Below are 19,869 nucleotides of genomic sequence, written 5' to 3'. Positions count from 1 at the left end.
CTGTGTGTGTACAGTTAGAATCCAGTGTCTCACACTGGCGCTGTGTGTGTACAGTTAGAATCCAGTGTCTCACACCGGCGCTGTGTGTGTACAGTTAGATTCCAATGTCTCACACCGGTGCTCTGTGTGTAGTTAAAATCTGTCTCACACTGGTGCTGTGTGTACAGTTAGAATCCAGTGTGTCACACTGGCACTGTGTGTGTACAGTTAGAATCCAGTGTCTCACACTGGCGCTGTGTGTGTACAGTTAGAATCCAGTGTCTCACACTGACGCTGTGTGTGTACAGTTAGAATCTAGTGTCTCACACTGGCGCTGTGTGTGTACAGTTAGAATCCAGTGTCTCACACTGGCGCTGTGTGTGTACAGTTAGAATCCAGTGTCTCACACTGGCGCTGTGTGTGTACAGTTAGAATCCAGTGTCTAACACTGGCGCTGTGTGTGTACAGTTAGAATCTAGTGTCTCACACTGGCGCTGTGTGTGTACAGTTAGAATCCAGTGTCTAACACTGGCGCTGTGTGTGTACAGTTGTAATGTATAATCAGTGTGTCAATCAGTATCTCAGTGTGTTAGTCAGTCCCACAGTTGCTAATCCAGCACTGATACCCCCCATTACTCACAGCAGAACACTGACACATCACAGAAACCCCTTGTCCCAGACAGCTGAGTTTTTAACAGAGGGCCAGGTCTGTGTACCACTGGTACCCCAGACTGGCAGCGAGATTAATATCCTGATCTATAAGGACTGTGTCTATCTGACACAGCGAGGTGCGTTTCCAATTCAGCAACTCTGAGAGGAACTTGTGACAGACAAGCGCAAAGTCTGAACTCGCCCGGGTGTAACGGCACATTGTCAATTACTGAAAACGAGCAAGCCCGGTAACGAGCAAAACCATCACTGATCACTCCACTCCCTTCCTCTCCCACTGCCCCAGCTCTCCCAGCACAGACGCGCCCCCCCGAAAAGATACAGAAGCCACCCGGCAGTTAATTAGTTCATTAATTGATCAGGATTAATTTAGCAGTAAATATCTCAGTTTGCGAACTTCTAGCTCTTACCTGGAACCCAAACGTTAGAGTGAACCATGGCCCAAGCCTGTGCCTCCTGTCTGTCTGTCTCTCTCCCTCTGTCTGTCTAATCACTTCTCTCACTCCCCCTCTCTCTCCGCGCCAGCGAGCGAAAGTGCGGACCGTGATGACAGGGAGAAAAAAAGTCACTTTCTCCCTCACCGCCCGCCGCCCGCCGCCCGCCTCTCTCTCCTCCCGCGCCTCCGCCCCGCCCCCTGCTTCCTGTCAGAGAGACGCGCAGCCAGAGACACAGAGACACGCAGAGGGCAGAGAGACACAGAGACACACCGGGGGCAGAGAGACACAGAGACACACCGGGGGCAGAGAGACACAGAGAGACACACAGAGGGCAGAGAGACACACCGGGGGCAGAGAGACACAGAGACACACCGGGGGCAGAGAGACACAGAGACACGCAGGGGGCAGAGAGACACAGAGACACGCAGGGGGCAGAGAGACACACAGGGGGCAGAGAGACACACAGGAGGCAGAGACACAGAGAGACACACAAGGGGCAGAGAGACACGCAGGGGGCAGAGACACGCAGGGGGCAGAGACACAGAGAGACACGCAGGAGGCAGAGACAGAGGCACAGGGACTGAACGAGCTGAAAGGCAGAGAGAGAGACTCTCAGACAGGAGGGACCCAGCGCTGCTGAGAGCTAGAGTCGAGTGCGAGAGAGGGCAGCAGGAGGGAGGGGGAGAGGAGGAGAGACGGAAACAGACAGACGGAGAGGAGGAGGAGAGAGCGGACGGGGGACTGAGGAAAGTGCTGGGGTGGTGTGGAAACTCTTCATCACTGTCCGCGTGCTTCAGCATGATGCAGTTCACTCCACCTTCTCCTCCTGTCCCTCTCTGCCTCTCTCTCTTCTGCTTTGCTCTGTACCTCTCTCTCTCCTCTCTGTACCCCTCTCTCTCCTCTCTGTACCTCTCTCTCTCCTCTCTGTACCCCTCTCTCTCCTCTCCGTACCCCTCTCTCTCTCCTCTCTGTACCCCTCTCTCTCTCCTCTCTGTACCTCTCTATCCTCTCTGTACCCCCTTTCTCCTCTCTGTACCCCTCTTTCTCCTCTCTGTACCCCTCTCTCTCTCCTCTCTGTACCCCCCCTCCTCTCTGTACCCCTCTCTCTCTCTCCTCCCTGTACCTCCTCTCTCTCTCCTCCCTGTACCCCCTCTCTTTCCTCCCTGTACCTCCTCTCTCTCTCCTCCCTGTACCCCCTCTCTCTCCTCCCTGTACCCCTCTCCCTCTCTCCCTGTACCCCCTCTCTATCTCCCTGTACCAGCTCTATGATAAAATAAAAGCTAAAAACCGTATTGTCTAAAATAACACGTAAAATAACGCTACAATAATTGTATTAATATTTTTGTCTTTCCGTAAGAAAGGAAAAATGTTTTCATGCAGTACCTCGATGTGACCGCATGGTGGCAGCAGTACCCATCAATTCCTATGTTTGAGATCTCTCTGTGTTTACAGCGATAGCGAGCCAGGACAGGAGGGTGCGGGTCTTCAATCCGGTCAAGACCTCGTTTACTTAACTACTGTACTCGATTAACTGACCCACTAATACAGAGTTCAAATAAGTTAATGTCCAGTCCTGTAACACCAGGAGGACAGCCGGTCCAGTGGTTCAGGTCCAGTCCTGTAACACCAGGAGGACAGCCGGTCCAGTGGGTCAGATCCAGTCCTGTTACACCAGGAGGACAGCCGGTCCAGTGGGTCAGGTCCAGTCCTGTTACTGTACCAGTACTGTACCAAACCCCTCTAGGGGTCACTTCTATAAAGGTGGTTGAATGAGTTACTGCCTGTCTAACTCAGATCTCTCTGTGCCACCAGGCTGGGCACAACAGACTCAATGCTGTCCCTCATATTTAAGAAACTACAAAGCATTCCCAGCACTGAGTTTCCTCAAGTATTTAATTTCTTAATTGATTTAGATAGAATTAGAAACAGACCATTGTCAGTGTCAATGGGATTCTGGTTATAATCCCAGTGAATAACTAATCCAGCTCACAGAAAAGTCTGTCCAGCCTGGAGAGTCTCAGACTGCTCTGTCAGTATCAGTGAGTCTGATTATAATCCCAGCGAATCACTAATCCAGCTCCCAGTCCAGTCAGTCCAGTCCAGCCTGGAGAGTCTCAGACTGCTCTGTCAGTGTCAGTGGAGTCTGATTATAATCCCAGTGAATCACTAATCCAGCTCCCAGTCCAGTCAGTCCAGTCTGGAGAGTTTCACTGTATAACACCATCGTCACTGCTTCATCCTCATCATACAGTCTGAAGTTTAAACTCTCTCTCTCAGGCTGCAGTTTGGCAAAGCTGGTCAGTCGCTAGAGTGACATCAGTGGACACAATGCTGCACTCTGATAGGCCAGTGCTGCCCGCTGCCTGGCAACAGCACCAAGAGGTCTGTGCGTGTGCGCGCGTGTGATCATGTGAGCGTGTGCACGCGTGTGCATGTGTGTGTCTGCGTGTGTGTGTGCGTGAGCGCATGGGTTTGTGTGCACGTGTGCACATGTGTGTCACTTTCTGAGCTGCTGTGTAAGTGTGTGCATATGTGTGGAAGTGTGTGGAAGCACTCTGCCACGTTCACATTTTGAAACCTGTGATGTTTCAGCTGCTAGGCAGCCCCAGAGTGAGTCACCGATCTCTGTTTAAATCCTAATCCTTTGTTACCGAGTATCTGTCAGTGGATTTTTGTTCTTATTATAGTGTAGTTCCAATATGTGGTGTGTGTGTCAGAGTGTGTGTCAGTGTGAGTATAGGTGTTAGTAGTGTGTGTGTATTGGTGTTAGTACTGTGTGTATCAGTGTGTGTATCAGTGTGAGTAGTGTGTGTATCAGTGTGAGTATCGGTGTGTGTAGTACGTGTATCGGTGTGAGTATTTATGTGTGTGTATCAGTGTGCGTATAAGTGTGATTAGTGTGCGTATCAGTGTGTGTATCATGTGAGTAGTGTGTGTATCGGTGTGTGTGTGCAGCCAGGGCTCCAGGGATCTGTGGTTATTGTAACTGACACGGTCGCTCTATTCTCTGGCTCATATTTCTGGGCGGATCGATACCCCTGACTCCCGACAAGACAATAATCGCGTGTACGCTACTCTCTCGATCACATACATTATTACTGCCCTTTCCCCTGGGCCAGAGAGGAGAGAGAGGAGAGACAGGGGAGAGGGAGAGAGGAGAGAGAGACAGGGGAGAGAGGGAGAGAGGAGAGAGAGACGGGAGAGAGGTGAGAGAGGAGAGAGAGGAGAGAGAGACGGAGAGAGGAGAGAGAGGAGAGAGGGAGAGAGAGACAGGGGAGAGATGGAGAGAGGAGAGAGGAGAGAGAGAGAGAATAGAGAGAATACAGGGGCAGGTAGAGAGCTGGAGGGGGAGAGAGAAAGGAGAGAGGGAAAGGGAGAGAGGGAAAGGGAGAGAGGGAATGGGAGAGAGGGAGAGAAATGAGAGAGGGAAATGGAGAGAGGAAGAGAAAGGAGAGAGGGAAAGGGAGAGAGGGAGGAAGGAAAGAGAAGCCAAGAAGGAGAACGGGAGGCGGGGGATGGGCTGGACATTATTGTACAATAAAAGAGGGAATTAGGAGGAGAGGGACAGGGATGAAGGATTTGTGCTGTCTTTTTCCAATAAAGGAGAGAATGAGAGACAGGGAGAGAGGGAGGGAGGGGGAAAGACAGATTGAGGTGAAAGAAGCTCACTCTCTTCTTTCCAATAAAAGTACAGAGACAGAGGGAGAGGTCTGATATATGAATGTCTTTTTATTATGATGAAGACTGAGAGAGACTGTGTGACTGGGCCAGAGAGAGTTACTGTCTTCATGAGCCCAGATTCACAGTGACCTTTAACCCCTGACTGAAGACCCCAGAGCCCCTGAAGGACTGGGGCTCTCATGGACCGAGCTGGCCCAGTGACTGTCCTCATGAGCCCAGATTCTCAGGGATCGTGTTGTTGCCCAGGCTGATGAGGTGTGTGTTTGCCCGCGGGCCTAGTGCAGGGACAGCAGCAAGAGCAGCACTGTTTACCCCATGTGGCTTCCAGTAGCACTTTCCTGCTGTTGACAAGAGCCCTGTACAGCAGCACTCCAGTTCCTGCGGAACACAGAAGCGATCCTAAACAAGCTGATCCGTCTTAATTCTCACCCTACTGTGTCAGAGAGGGATCACTGACCAATCAGTCGACACTTGAGAAATTAGCGTCAGTCATGTTTTTAGCTGAGCCATTCAGGGTCAAAGATCAAGGGTCGCTCTCAGAGTGTGCGGCTCAGTTCCATAAGGACCCTCAGCACAGCGCCACACCAGGTCAGAGGTCAGTGTCTCTATCACTGCAATGCGGTCAGCCAGTGCGCAGCACTACAGCTGTGACTCCTCTGAACTGAACTGTTACAAGACAAACATTACAGGATTGTACTGTCTGCTAGGGACTCACTGACACACTGACTGTCACCCTGAGAAACACCCTGACTCACTGACACACTGACGGACTGTCACCCTGAGAAACACCCTGACTCACTGACACACTGACGGACTGTCACCCTGAGAAACACCCTGACTCACTGACACACTGACGGACTGTCACCCTGAGAAACACCCTGACTCACTGACACACTGACGGACTGTCACCCTGAGAAACACCCTGACTCACTGACACACTGACACACTGACGGACTGTCACCCTGAGAAACACCCTGACTCACTGACACACTGACTGACTGTCACCCTGAGAAACACCCTGACTCACTGACACCCTGACAGACTGTCACCCTGAGAAACACCCTGACTCACTGACACACTGACTGACTGTCACCCTGAGAAACACCCTGACTCACTGACACACTGACTGTCACCCTGAGAAACACCCTGACTCACTGACACCCTGACAGACTGTCACCCTGGGAAACACCCTGACTCACTGACACCCTGACGGACTGTCACCCTGAGAAACACCCTGACTCACTGACACCCTGAGGGACTGTCACCCTGAGAAACACCCTGACTGACTGACACACTGACTGTCACCCTGAGAAACACCCTGACTCACTGACACACTGACTGACTGTCACCCTGAGAAACACCCTGACTCACTGACACACTGACTGTCACCCTGAGAAACACCCTGACTCACTGACACACTGACTGTCACCCTGAGAAACACCCTGACTCAGTTCTGTCACTGAGCCTGTCCTCTCTGGACAGCCAGGTCTGCCTGTGTCCAGTGTCTGTGTCCAGGCTGTAGTCACTGAGCCTGTCCTCTCTGGGCAGCCAGGTCTGCCTGTGTCCAGTGTCAGTGTCCAGGCTGTGGTCACTGAACCTGTCCTCTCTGGGCAGCCAGGTCTGCCTGTGTCCAGTGTCAGTGTCCAGGCTGTAGTCACTGAGCCTGTCCTCTCTGGGCAGCCAGGTCTGCCTGTGTCCAGTGTCAGTGTCCAGGCTGTGGTCACTGAGCCGGTCCTCTCTGGACAGCCAGCTCTGTCTGTGTCCAGTGTCAGTGTCCAGGCTGTGGTCACTGAGCCGGTCCTCTCTGGACAGCCAGGTCTGCCTGTGTCCAGTGTCAGTGTCCAGGCTGTGGTCACTGAGCCTGTGCTCTCTGGACAGCCAGCTCTGCCTGTGTCCAGTGTCAGTGTCCTGGCTGTGGTCACTGAGCCGGTCCTCTCTGGACAGCCAGCTCTGCCTGTGTCTCCTCTCTCCTCCTCCAGTCATCAGGACAATAGGCAGATGGGATTTGTTTATCACCATTGTGAAAATGGCAAAATCCATGCAGAAAAAAAAAAGGAGAGGGAACCCGGTTTGGAGAGAGGCAGGGTGGGGGAGAGGAGAGAGAGAGGGGAGGAGAAGGAGGAGGGGGGTTAGGAAATTGGTCTGGCTAGCGGAACAGCTTTTCACCCCTCTCCCCCCTCCACTCTGCTTTGTATTCTGCACATATGACAGGGAGAGAAAGCTTTATTGCTACCAAGTTGGTATCGATCGGGGCCCCGCGCAGGGGGCAGGCCGACACACACACACCGGAGGCACTTCTGCAGCGACCAAACTCCCCCACCACTCCTCAGCCCATCTCTTTCCCTAAAAACTCAAATTCACGCTCTTAGCACAGGCAGGTGAAAAAATAAAAACCGGGGGGGGGGGGGGGGGGGGCGAGGGAAAACGCGTCTCGCTCCTCTGTCAGTTAGGCTGCGACAGAAACACCGGGGCCAGGGCCAGGAAGGCGAAGGGCAGAGGAGCAGGGTGTGTGGGGTGTGAGCGTGCTCTCTGATCAGCCTCTGCGCTTCTCTCCTCCCCCGGCTCTCCCTGCATCGCAGCTCCGAGCTGTTTTATTAGTGGACAGGAGAATCAAATCACCGCCGCACACAGAAAAGAACAAAAGACTGGATATACAGTACCTGAACTGTCTGTCCATAAAGTGGTCTGTACTGCACACACACACACACACCTATAGACTGATCTGTACTGCACACACACACACACCTATAGACTGATCTGTACTGCACACACACACACCTATAGACTGATCTGTACTGCACACACACACACCTATAGACTGATCTGTACTGCACACACACACACACCTATAGACTGATCTGTACTGCACACACACACACAGCTATAGACTGATCTGTACTGCACACACACACCCCTATAGACTGATCTGTACTGCACACACACACAGCTATAGACTGATCTGTACTGCACACACACACACCTATAGACTGATCTGTACTGCACACACACACCTATATACTGATCTGTACTGCACACACACACACCTATAGACTGATCTGTACTGCACGCATACACACACATATACACTGATTTGTACTGCACACACACACATCTATAAACTGATTCCGTACTGCACACACACACACATCTATAGACTGATTCTGTACTGCACACACACACACATCTATAGACTGATCTGTACTGCACACACACACCTATAGACTAATCTGTACCGCACACACATGTGTATCTATACACTCATCAATATGATCACACCCATATATAAATAGTGATCACACAAAATATAAATATATACAAAAGACAGACACTGCACTTGTAAATTTCTATACACTAACCAGTACAGATAGCAATCAGACTCTTATACAGTCAGGATATTAATCTTACTGCTAGTCTGGAACAGAGAGCTTTAAAGTAGCACCAGTCACACAATGATTTGTGAGATTTTGTGATCTCAAACACACACTGAGACACCAAAAGAGACACTACTGGCCCACTCTTGTTATAATCATCCCTGAAATTCACCAGCACAGACACACTGAGACACACCTGACTGGACTGGGGAGACTACTAGAGATTCTCACATTTCTCTTATCATCATCATCATCAGAGCTGTAGAGTAACTGTAGAGACATTCAGTCCAGCTCATCTGTATCTTCACACTAACACTCCTTCATCATCATCAGAGCTGTAGAGTCACTGTAGAGACACTCAGTCCAGCTCATCTGTATCTTCACACTGACACTCCTTCATCATCATCAGAGCTGTAGAGTAACTGTAGAGACACTCAGTCCAGCTCATCTGTATCTTCACACTAACACTCCTTCATCATCATCAGAGCTGTAGAGTAACTGTAGAGACACTCAGTCCAGCTCATCTGTAGCTGCACACTAACACTCCTTCGTCATCATCAGAGCTGTAGAGTAACTGTAGAGACACTCAGTCCAGCTCATCTGTATCTTCACACTAACACTCCTTCATCATCATCAGAGCTGTAGAGTCACTGTAGAGACACTCAGTCCAGCTCATCTGTATCTTCACACTAACACTCCTTCATCATCATCAGAGCTGTAGAGTCACTGTAGAGACACTCAGTCCAGCTCATCTGTATCTTCACACTGACACTCCTTCATCATCATCAGAGCTGTAGAGTAACTGTAGAGACACTCAGTCCAGCTCATCTGTATCTTCACACTAACACTCCTTCATCATCATCAGAGCTGTAGAGTCACTGTAGAGACACTCAGTCCAGCTCATCTGTATCTTCACACTAACACTCCTTCATCATCATCAGAGCTGTAGAGTCACTGTAGAGACACTCAGTCCAGCTCATCTGTATCTTCACACTAACACTCCTTCATCATCATCAGAGCTGTAGAGTAACTGTAGAGACACTCAGTCCAGCTCATCTGTATCTTCACACTAACACTCCTTCATCATCATCAGAGCTGTAGAATGTGTCATGCTTGAACCTTGAGCCCCGATTCCTGAACCCCAAGCCCTGAGCTCTGAACACTGAACCCCAAACGCCGAGGCCCGAACCCTGTGCCCTCAGCCACGAACCCTGAACCCTGAACCCCGAGCCCCGTGCCCTGCGCCCGGGCCCTGGCGGCCTGCGCTGCCAGGCGCGGAGCGTGGCGAAGGCGAGATCTGGCCGCGATCGGTGACGAGGAGGGAGGCCTCTCCTGTCATTAAGAGGGAGTCCCCCACACAGGGAGGGGGGGCCGGGGAAGACCTGCACTTCATTGAGAAAAACAGAGAGAGATGCTGTTTGGCATCGGGAGAAAGCAGACAATTATCTGTATTGATTAAAGCTGCACGGCACTCTGAAGACTGAGAAAACTATGACCGGATCAATAGAGAGGGGGAGAGGGAGGGGGAGAGGGACAGGCTGGCACAGTGAAGTCAGAGGAGCGAGAGAGTGAGACGGTGATGAAGAGGAGACAGTGCGGGACGGGTGACGAAGAGGAGACAGTGAGAGACGGGCGACGAAGAGGAGAGTGTCAGTGAGAGACGGTGATGAAGAGGAGACAGTGCGGGACGGGTGACGAAGAGGAGACAGTGAGAGACGGGTGACGAAGAGGAGTGTGTCAGTGAGAGACGGTGATGAAGAGGAGATAGTGTGGGACGGGTGATGAAGAGGAGACATTGAGAGACGGGTGACGAAGAGGAGAGTGTCAGTAAGAGACGGTGACGAAGGGGAGAGACAGTGAGAGACAGGTGATGAAGAGGAGAGACAGTGAGAGACGAGTGATGAAGAGGAGTGTCAGTGAGAGACGGGTGATGAAGAGGAGAGAAGGCTCAGGTGTGGAGGGCTGGGGGGCTGAGGGGGGAGAGGAACAGCAGGAGAGAGGAAGGAGAGACCGAGAAAGACAGATTACAGGTGAGTCATTAGGTATGCATGACATCACAGATCACCTCCCCCAGCACCTTGGGAACCAGTGCCTTGGAAACAGTCGCTAAGGGAACAGACGAGCTGGAGAGGAGAGACACAGGGAGAGAGGGAGAGAGAGGGAGACACTGGGAGAGAGGGAGGAGGAAGAGAGGAGAGAGGAGAGAGGGAGAGGTTAGGGTGTGAAAGGAAGAGTTAACCAGCAATGCCAGCCTGATCAGAACCCCTCTGCACCCCAGTATGCAGAAGGTCCCATGGTCGCCTGCAGTACTACAGCTAACACCCTCCAAACCAGGAAGGACCAGGAGGCCATGCAGTTTCCATATGACAGGAGCCCAAGCAGCCGACCACAGGTCTCTGAAGCTGGGAGGCGGCAGCACTGACCACCAAGACTCGAAACCCTGAGACACAGATGCTGGCAGGGCGCCGGGCTGCACACCTGACTGGCACTGATCAGCAGCTGGATCCCTGCAGGTTTCACAGTATCATCATTCAAACAGAACTAATCCAGCTCCCAGTCCAGTCAGTCCAGTCCAGCCTGGAGACTCTCAGACTGCTCTGTCAGTGTCAGTGAGTCTGATTATAATCCCAGTGAAGAACTAATCCAGCTCCCAGTCCAGTCAGTCCAGTCCAGCCTGGAGACTCTCAGACTGCTCTGTCAGTGTCAGTCTGATTATAATCCCAGTTCATAACTAATCCAGCTCCCAGTCCGGTCAGTCCAGTCCAGCCTGGAGAGTCTCAGACTGCTCTGTCAGTGTCAGTGGAGTCTGATTATAATCCCAGTGAATCACTAATCCAGCTCCCAGTCCAGTCAGTCCAGTCCAGCCTGGAGACTATCAGACTGCTCTGTCAGTGTCAGTGGGAGTGTCTCAGTGGGTGTGTGTTAGTGTGCAGGGGTCAGTGGGGAGTGTGTCAAGTGGGAGTGTCTCAGTGGGTGTGTGGTAGGTTGTGGGGGTCATGGGGAGCGTGTCCTGCAATATTTGGCTGGTCAAGGCACGCCCCCCTCAGCCCCCCTCTCTCTCGCCCTGCCCCCACAGCCCTGTGTTTAACCTTGACCCCAGCGACTCTGCCCCTGGTAATCCAGTCACCCCACGGCTGCCGCTCCCCTGCGCAGAGTTCAGCTCATTCATAGTAAACAGTATTGATTCTCTGCACGGAAAATAAAAAAGCCATGAATTTTAATGTCCCTGTCTGTCCCCCTCCTCGCACTCTTCCTGAGGGAAGGATGAGGGAAGAGAGGGAGAGGGATTGGGAGAGAGGCGGGGGGTGTTTCTCCTGTCCCAGCTGGGTCTCTCTGCTGTCTTCTCTGCACCTCCGGGGCTCATAAACACTCCCCAGGACACACACCTGACAACCCCAGCCTGTGTCTCCGAGTCTCTGAGGGCTGGCACCCTCGAGTCCTGGGAGTACTGCTACTGCAGTGAGGAGTACTGGTGTCACTGGAACTAATACTGCAGCTACTATTACTGCTACTGTCTCCCTACTGCCCCTGGGAATACTGCTGCTAATATAACTAATACTGCAGCTAGTATTACTGCTACTGTCTCCCAACTGCTGCTGAGAATACTGCTGCTGCTACTGTAACCAATACTGCTGCTAATATAACTAATACTGCAGCTAGTTATACTGCTACTGTCTCTGTACTGCCCCTGGGAGTACTGCTGCTGCAGTAAGGAATACTGCAGTCACTGTAACTAATACTGCAGCTAGTTATATTGCTACTGTCTCCCTACTGCCCCTGCTAATATAACTAATGTCTCCCCCCTGGATACTGCTGCTAATATAACTAATACAGCAGCTAGTTATAATAATAATAATAATAATTGCTTACACTTCTATAGCGCTTTTTCTGGACACTCCACTCAAAGCGCTTTACAGGTAATGGGGATCCCCTCCACCACCACCACCAATGTGCAGCATCCACCTGGATGGTGGATACTGCTACTGTCTCCCTACTGCCGCTGAGAATACTGCTGCTGCTACTGTAACCAATACTGCTGCTAATATAACTAATACTGCAGCTAGTTATACTGCTATTGTCTCCCTACTGCCCCTGGGAGTACTGCTGCTACTGTAACCAATACTGCTGCTAATATAACTAATACTGGTGCTAGTTAAATCTATACTGTTACTGTAACTAATACTACCATACGTGCTGTAACTAATCCTGGTAATGCTTGCTGTAAATAATACAGTTACATTAACTAGGTACTGTTACAAATATTAGTCTACCTAATACTCCTACTGCTGTAAGTAATGCAGCAACAGAAAGTAATACTGATGCCGTGACTGTAGTAATAATTATCTACTTTTACTGTAGGTGATACTACTGTTGTTGTAACCACTACTGCTGTTGATGCTATTGTAACCACTACTATAAGAAATACTGGCACAGTTTTGTTTTACAATGTCTGCTACCAGATACTGATACTGTTGTGGTAACTAATTATCCTACTGTTACTGCACATAATACTTGTTAACTGTTACAGTAACTCTTCTGTTTGCTACTATAATTAATACTTCATCTAACATTGCACCTCATTCTACTGCTGCTAATAATGCTACTGTCCAAATAAATAGTGTTGTTTCTTCTGTTACTGTAATTAATGCTGATGCTATCATTAGTGTCACTAATTGTTTAACAGAGTTTCTGTACCTAATACTACTACTCCTACTGCAACTAATACTTCAACAGGGACTGCAATTAATACTCTTACTGTTACTGCAACTAATTTTACAACAGTTGCTAGAAGTAATATTGCCACTGCTACTGCAGCTAATACCCCAACAGTTACTGGAACTAATACTCCTGCTGCTGCTGTAGCTAATACTCCAACAGTTACAATTACTAATACTCTTTCTGCTACTGTAACTAATACTCCTACGCTTACTGCAATACTCCAACAGTTACTGCAACAAATACTCCAGTTGATACGGCAACTCATACCCCAAAAGTTACAGGAAATACAGGAACAGCCTGCTGCTACTGTAAGTAATACTCCAACAGTTTCTGAAACTAATACTGCTACTCATACTGCAACTAATACTCCTACTGCTACTGTAACTAATACGTCCACATATACTGAAACTAATATTCCAACAGCTACTGTAACTAATACTACTACTCCTACTGCAACTAGTACTCCAACAGGTACTGCAATTAATACTGCTACTGTATCCTCTCTCTTTACAGCTGGATCTCTCCCTCCTCTGCCTCGCTCTCAGTATTGATTTTGCTATCAGCTGTGGCTGGGCTCAGACAGGGGCCAGAGCAGGCAGACAAAACCAGACTTCATCAACTGTCACCGAGCTCTGAAACATCTCCTTAATAATCACTCTATTGCAGGAGAGGTGGGGAAGGGTGAGGCCAGTTCTGCATAGGAGCGGGCTGGCTGACAGGGTACCGTCTGGGGTCCACGGGTTTCTATGGCAACCAATTAATTAAACAGATGACCAGTTTAATTGAGTAATTGAGAAGATCATATCCAAAATTGAAAAGGGTCTATCATTCTCCTACCAATCCATCTCCCTCCCTCCTCTCTCCCTCCATTCCACTCTCCTCTCTCCCTCCCTCCTCTCTCCCTCCATTCCAATCTCCTCTCTCCCTCCATTACAATCTCCTCTCTCCCTCCCTCCATTCCACTCTCCTCTGCTCACTGGACAGATGTGTGAGGAGAGAGGGAGATGGGAGGAGGAGTTCAGGAGTACAGGAGAGGGAGAGGTAGCTGAGGAAGAAACCAGGGAGAGGGGGAGGGGGCGATGAGAGACAGAGGTCAGGGGGTCACCTCCCTTCACTCTCATGGGGTCACTGTACTGACACACACACACAAAACACACACACCAAAACTCACTGACACACACACACAAAACACACACTCACAAAACACACACACTGACACACTCACCCTGACACCCAATGAGACACACTCTTCTACTCCTGTGACACACACACAGCTGCTCTCCTGTGACACACACACGTCGTTGTTCTCCTGTAACTCTCACAGCTGTTTTCCAGTGACGCACACAGTTGTCTTTATGGGACTCTTCTCACTGACTCGTCACAGTGTCTGGTTAACTATCATTAACATGATGACAGGACCTTGATGCCACAACACAGACCTCCAGCAGAGTCTCTACACTGAGCTGTAGGAGGCGCTCTACCTCAGACAAGCTGTTAAACTGAGGGCATGACAGGTCCCAGGACACTGGGCGTGAACTCTGGTGTCGTGACACTGGGTGTCACATGGTGCAGCAGTTTCTCTCTGCTCCCCTGACCTGTGTGCAGAGGGGCTGCTGTGTGTCTCTCAGGTGGGGCTGTGTGTGTGTCTCCCAGGTGGGGGTGAAGGGGGTCCTCTCCTATACACAAAGCAAATTGGGATCCTTTTCCAAATAAAAGGAATTCTTCTCATTGAAGCTTTCCTGCTTTTGGGAACGTGGGAGCAGGCAGCTCCTCCTGGGACGCTGTGCTTGTACTCTGACATTTACTATTGTAATCAGGATTATTGCTGGAGCTCCATCATTCCGGAGTGGAAAACAGACCGGCGCTGCGTTAATGAAGCGCTGGGGAGGAGGAGGAGGGACGGAGCTGGGGGGAACGGAGAGGAAGGGCGCAGGGCAGACCTCCGGTCTCCCTCCTTCACCCCCTCGGAGAGAGAGGAGGGCGATGGATTCCTTTTGTCTCGGGACTGAACCCTCCTTTGGGACTCCCCGCGAGGAAGAGGCAGGGAGCAGGGATGAGGAAGAGTTCCCCACTGGGCAGTGTCAGTGTGTGCAGTGACAGGCCAAGACCAAGCTGTGCAATCAGATCCTAACACCTCCTCTCTCCTCCCGTCTCCCCTCTCTCCTGTGCCTTTGCTCCTCTCTCCTTTCTGCTCTCCTGTCTCCCCTCTCTCCTCCCGTCTAGCCCTTCCTCTCTCCCCTTTCTGCTCTCCCTCTCCCCCCTCTCCTCTCCTCCTCTCTGCTTTCACGCACACAGGCAGAGTGTGGGACGGCCCGAAGGTCCCAGGGGTTAATAGGACCCCTTCATTATCATAAATCTAATCAGCTAAATGAAATGGAGAGAAGGACCCGGGTTTAGCTGTCCGCATGCCTGCCGGCTCAGGGAGGTGTGGAGAATCTCTCGCCTTAAGTCCCTCCTCGTCTTCAAACTCGGAAGGAGAGAGACGGATTCTTCTGGGACATTTCGGATCGCGGCTCCGGAGCTTCTCCACACACAGCAGGGGCTGGGCCTCGACCCAAGCTGTCCGGCACACGATTAGAGCTTGCCGTTCCCGTGAGCTCACACCGTGCAGGAGAGGTTAATACCTCTGTTTCTGGCCCACAGATTTCAGTAATAAGATTTTTCTGACCAGTTAACAAAGGATCACTTGAGTTTGATAACCTAGTAAGAAATTATATACGCTTAGCTCACCATAACTGCCACCCATACTAACCCTAATGCCTCATCCCTAAAACATGCATCTGACCCCTGTCCCTAACACCTAACGTCTAACCCTTAACAGCAACATTTAAACCTCTAACATTAACACTCAGCTCTAATTCCTATCCTTCACCCTAACTCTAACATTTAATCACTAACCCCTAACTCCGAGACCTAACCCCTAACCCCTAACCCCTAACCTCTAACCCCTAATCCTGACACCTAACTCCTAAACTCCTGAACTCCTGAACTCCAATCTTAAAACCTAACCAAAACACCCCATCAGCACTGCAATACAGAGGCCACACGGAGACAGAACAAGGACAGGGGACAGCAGGACAAGGGAAAGGAATAATACAGCAAGAAGGGACTCTGTGTGGGGGGGTATCAATCAGACAGGGTGATCGAGAGAGAGGAAGGAGGGGAGTGAGAATACGAGAGGGGGAGGAGGGGTGAAAGGTCAGGCAGATGAAAGAGCAGTTAGTTGTTTACCAGGTGATTTGCACTAATGGTCTGTAAATGGGAAAGGTCTGTTCATGCCATTCCTCAGGAGGAGAAATTCAATACCAGTTAGAAAGCTTAACGAGGCTTCAGGACTTCATATACATTAATACATCTGGCCCGTCAACACATCCTTACAGAGCTCTGCTAGCAGTCTAGCGAACAGCTAGAAAACGCTGGCGCTGTGTGTGTACAGTTAGAATCCAGTGTCTCACACTGGCGCTGTGTGTGTACAGTTAGAATCTAGTGTCTCACACTGGCGCTGTGTGTGTACAGTTAGAATCCAGTGTCTCACACTGGCGCTGTGTGTGTACAGTTAGAATCCAGTGTCTCACACCGGCGCTGTGTGTGTACAGTTAGAATCCAGTGTCTCACACCGGCGCTGTGTGTGTACAGTTAGAATCCAGTGTCTCACACCGGCGCTGTGTGTGTACAGTTAGAATCCAGTGTCTCACACTGGCGCTGTGTGTGTACAGTTAGAATCCAGTGTCTCACACCGGCGCTGTGTGTGTACAGTTAGAATCCAGTGTCTCACACTGGCGCTGTGTGTGTACAGTTAGAATCCAGTGTCTCACACTGGCGCTGTGTGTTTACACAGCTATAATCTAGTGAAAGAGGGTGAGAAACTGCCGTGTAATTAAAAAGCGAAGCAGAAGACAGTGACAGCGAGGGAGCGAGAGCGAGGAAGGAGAGGGGCGTGTGGTTTAATGTAATAAAGCTGGGTGTATTGACATCTTTGTTGTGTTTATTGATTCTCCATTATGTTGCTAACAAACTCTGGTTGACATTTTGTCATTTCCAATCATGTTAGCAGCAGGGCTCATACACTCCCCTCTCCCCTACTTCACACACAACACACACTGCAAATAACCACACACACCACAACCCATCAGAGCTGTAAGAGACACACACACGACAACCCATCAGAGCTGTAAGAGACACACACACACCACAACCCATCAGAGCTGTAAGAGACACACACACAACCTGTCAGAGCTATAAGAGACACACACACCACAACCCGTCAGTGCTGTAAGAGACCACACACACCACAACCCATCAGAGCTATAAGAGACACACACACACAACCTGTCAGAGCTATCAGAGACACACACACACAACCTGTCAGAGCTATAAGAGACACACACACCACAACCCGTCAGTGCTGTAAGAGACCACACACACCACAACCCGTCGGAGCTGTAAGAGACACACACACACAACCCGTCGGAGCTGTAAGAGACACACACACGACAACCCATCAGAGCTGTAAGAGACACACACACGACAACCCATCAGAGCTGTAAGAGACACACACACACCACAACCCATCAGAGCTGTAAGAGACACACACACACCACAACCCGTCAGAGCTATAAGAGAGAGAGACACACACATCACAACCTGTCCCGAGAAACACTCTCAGATACACATTCTGACACATTGTGTTATAAATACATTGGAATGCACAGACATTTTCCAATACAGTGTGTAATACACACACACACACTTTTTTTCCAAAGACATACAAAAACACAATCTCCAATATACCAGTCTAATAAAACCACGTTGATACACACTAAATACACTATAAACGGATACACTAAAACACACAGAATTGTAACCCACATAACATACACACTGAAACTAACTGTACTTGTGTGACACATAGCTGTACTCATCTCTGAGAGATTACCCATTGACTCTCCCTGTTTATTGCTCTTTGCATTTATTCAATATCTGTCTCTCCATTGATAGTAAAACATAAACACCCTCAATCACACACTGATGCACACGTTGCTCTCTCCTTCACACAAACTGAGACACACACTGACACAGAGATATCAACACCCACCACACAGTACAGCACACATGATGCTACATAGACTTTGCATTACTATGTGCTGTGAGGTCTAGCTCTATACCTTCACACTGACACTCCTTCATCATCATCAGAGCTGTAGAGTAACTGTAGAGACACTCAGTCCAGCTCATCTGTATCTTCACACTAACACTCCTTCATCATCATCAGAGCTGTAGAGTAACTGTAGACACTCAGTCCAGCTCATCTGTATCTGCACACTAACACTCCTTCTCTCTCACAGTGCTGGTCAGTCTGTCCACCATGTGACTCTCACAGAGCCGGTCAGTCTGTCCGCTGTGTGACTCTGGCTGTTGAAGGAGAGGAAGAGGGAGACTCTTCCTCAGTTCAGCACATTGATGACCACACACTCCTGGAGGGACACAGTCGGTCTGTCACGTTACTGGACACAACAACGCAACTGTCTCTCTCTCTTTCTCTACCTGTCTCCACCTCACCCTCCTGAGAGCGGAAATGTCAGACATGTCGGTCGCCCGGTTAATTAGTGAAGCACCCGGAAGCAGCGGCCTGGCCGCCCGACCCTCCGGACCCGCCGCCGCCGAGAGAGAGAGAGAGACGGAGCCGCGGCGGAGCGTCTCTGGCGTCTCCCGGCCTCTGGTCCCCTCTCTCTCCCCCTCTCTCCCTCTCTCCGGCGGCCCTGAAAGAATCGATATCGCGGGGGGATCGATAACCCGGCATGAATATTCCGAGCCTGCAGACAGCCCGGCGCGGAGAGACGGAGAGACGGAGGCAGCAGACGGAGCGCGGCCAGCTGGCGCGCAGGGAAGCGGAGAAAACGCCTGGTTTTTGCTGCTGCTGCTGCTGCTGAGGTCTGGGCAGGATGAGGCGGCCGCTGCCGCTGCCGCTCGGCTCAGCCCGGGATGATTATCGCGCTCGCTCTGCGGGTTCAGTCGCGCAGCCGGCCGGCCGGAGAGGGAGAGAGACGCGACGCGACGCGACGCGACGCTGCGGAGGGGTTTGTGGGGGTTTGTGGGGGGCTGGGGCGCCGCGTGCCGGACCGGCTGGGCTCGAGGGTCGACGCCTGGTTCCCCGGCGCCGCGCGCCGCTGTTCCCTGCCTTTCCCTTCCCCCCCCAGGGATCGCGAGGGCGCCGGGGAGGACCGCCGAGCGGGAGATCAATAATGGTGATCAGGTCTTACCGTTCCCGGAGCGGAGGGCCAGCGGGGACTTGAGTCGCCAGGCTGCGAGGTCGGAGGCGGTTCTCTGAAACACGAACGGCACAGGCAGAGGCACGAACATGGTTCTTTGGAGGAAAGTCTCTTTGTTTAAAATTCTTCAGAGACGAAAGACGGCGGCGAAGGAGGATAGGAAGGACGAGCGTCGCCTTCCGCTCTCTCGCTTTGTTGTTTGTTTTTTTTTTTTGGCTTGTTTTGTGTTGTTTTTGTGGGGCTGGGTGTCTTTGGTCTGCGGGGAGCGCGTCCCCGGCGAGCTCAGAGCCCGCGCGGCTGCGCTGCGCTCATGCCCGCGCTGGCGGGGCCGGCCGGTGGTCGCTCTGTCGCCCCCGCGGAGCCGGGCATGGGCGGCCGGAGAGGCGGGCAGGTGCGGAGAGGGAGCGCTGGCTGGCCTCGGTGCCCCCGCCTCGCTGCTCGCAGAGGCTCTGGCCGCGAGAGCAGAAGCGCAGCAGCCGCGGTCCGATGAATATTAATATCTGGGGCAGGAGCGGCGGGGAGCTGAGGTTCCGCCGCACCGGCATCTGCGGGGAGCTGGCCGGCTCCTCCTGCGCTCGCCGGCTCTCCGTCCTCTCCGGGCTCAGTTCATGTGTCCGGACACACGGCCGCCCGCCTCGCTCGGCGCTGCCGGGGCCGCAGCGCGACCAATTAACGCGCTCGGCAATTAACAGGCCGTTAATGAAATAGGAGCGCGGGGACGGCCACCGGCGGCGGGGGTAGGTG

General features: G+C 51.4%; 1 protein-coding gene across 1 annotated transcript in view; it reads right to left on the bottom strand.

The window, feature by feature from the left end:
- The window catches only part of pou2f2b (POU class 2 homeobox 2b), a 37,874-nt gene extending 18,658 nt beyond the window's left edge, over nt 1-19,216 (bottom strand). The window contains exon 1 of the mRNA XM_088905384.1: nt 19,117-19,216. Within this exon, the coding sequence (XP_088761510.1) occupies nt 19,117-19,216 (100 nt within the window). The remainder of the gene's footprint in view (nt 1-19,116) is intronic.
- Nucleotides 19,217-19,869: the final 653 nt, after the last annotated feature.

The sequence above is a fragment of the Atractosteus spatula genome, chromosome 25 (assembly GCF_055471065.1).
Source record: "Atractosteus spatula isolate fAtrSpa1 chromosome 25, fAtrSpa1.hap1, whole genome shotgun sequence".
NCBI lineage: Eukaryota > Metazoa > Chordata > Actinopteri > Semionotiformes > Lepisosteidae > Atractosteus > Atractosteus spatula.
This window is presented reverse-complemented; position numbering and strand designations above follow the sequence as displayed.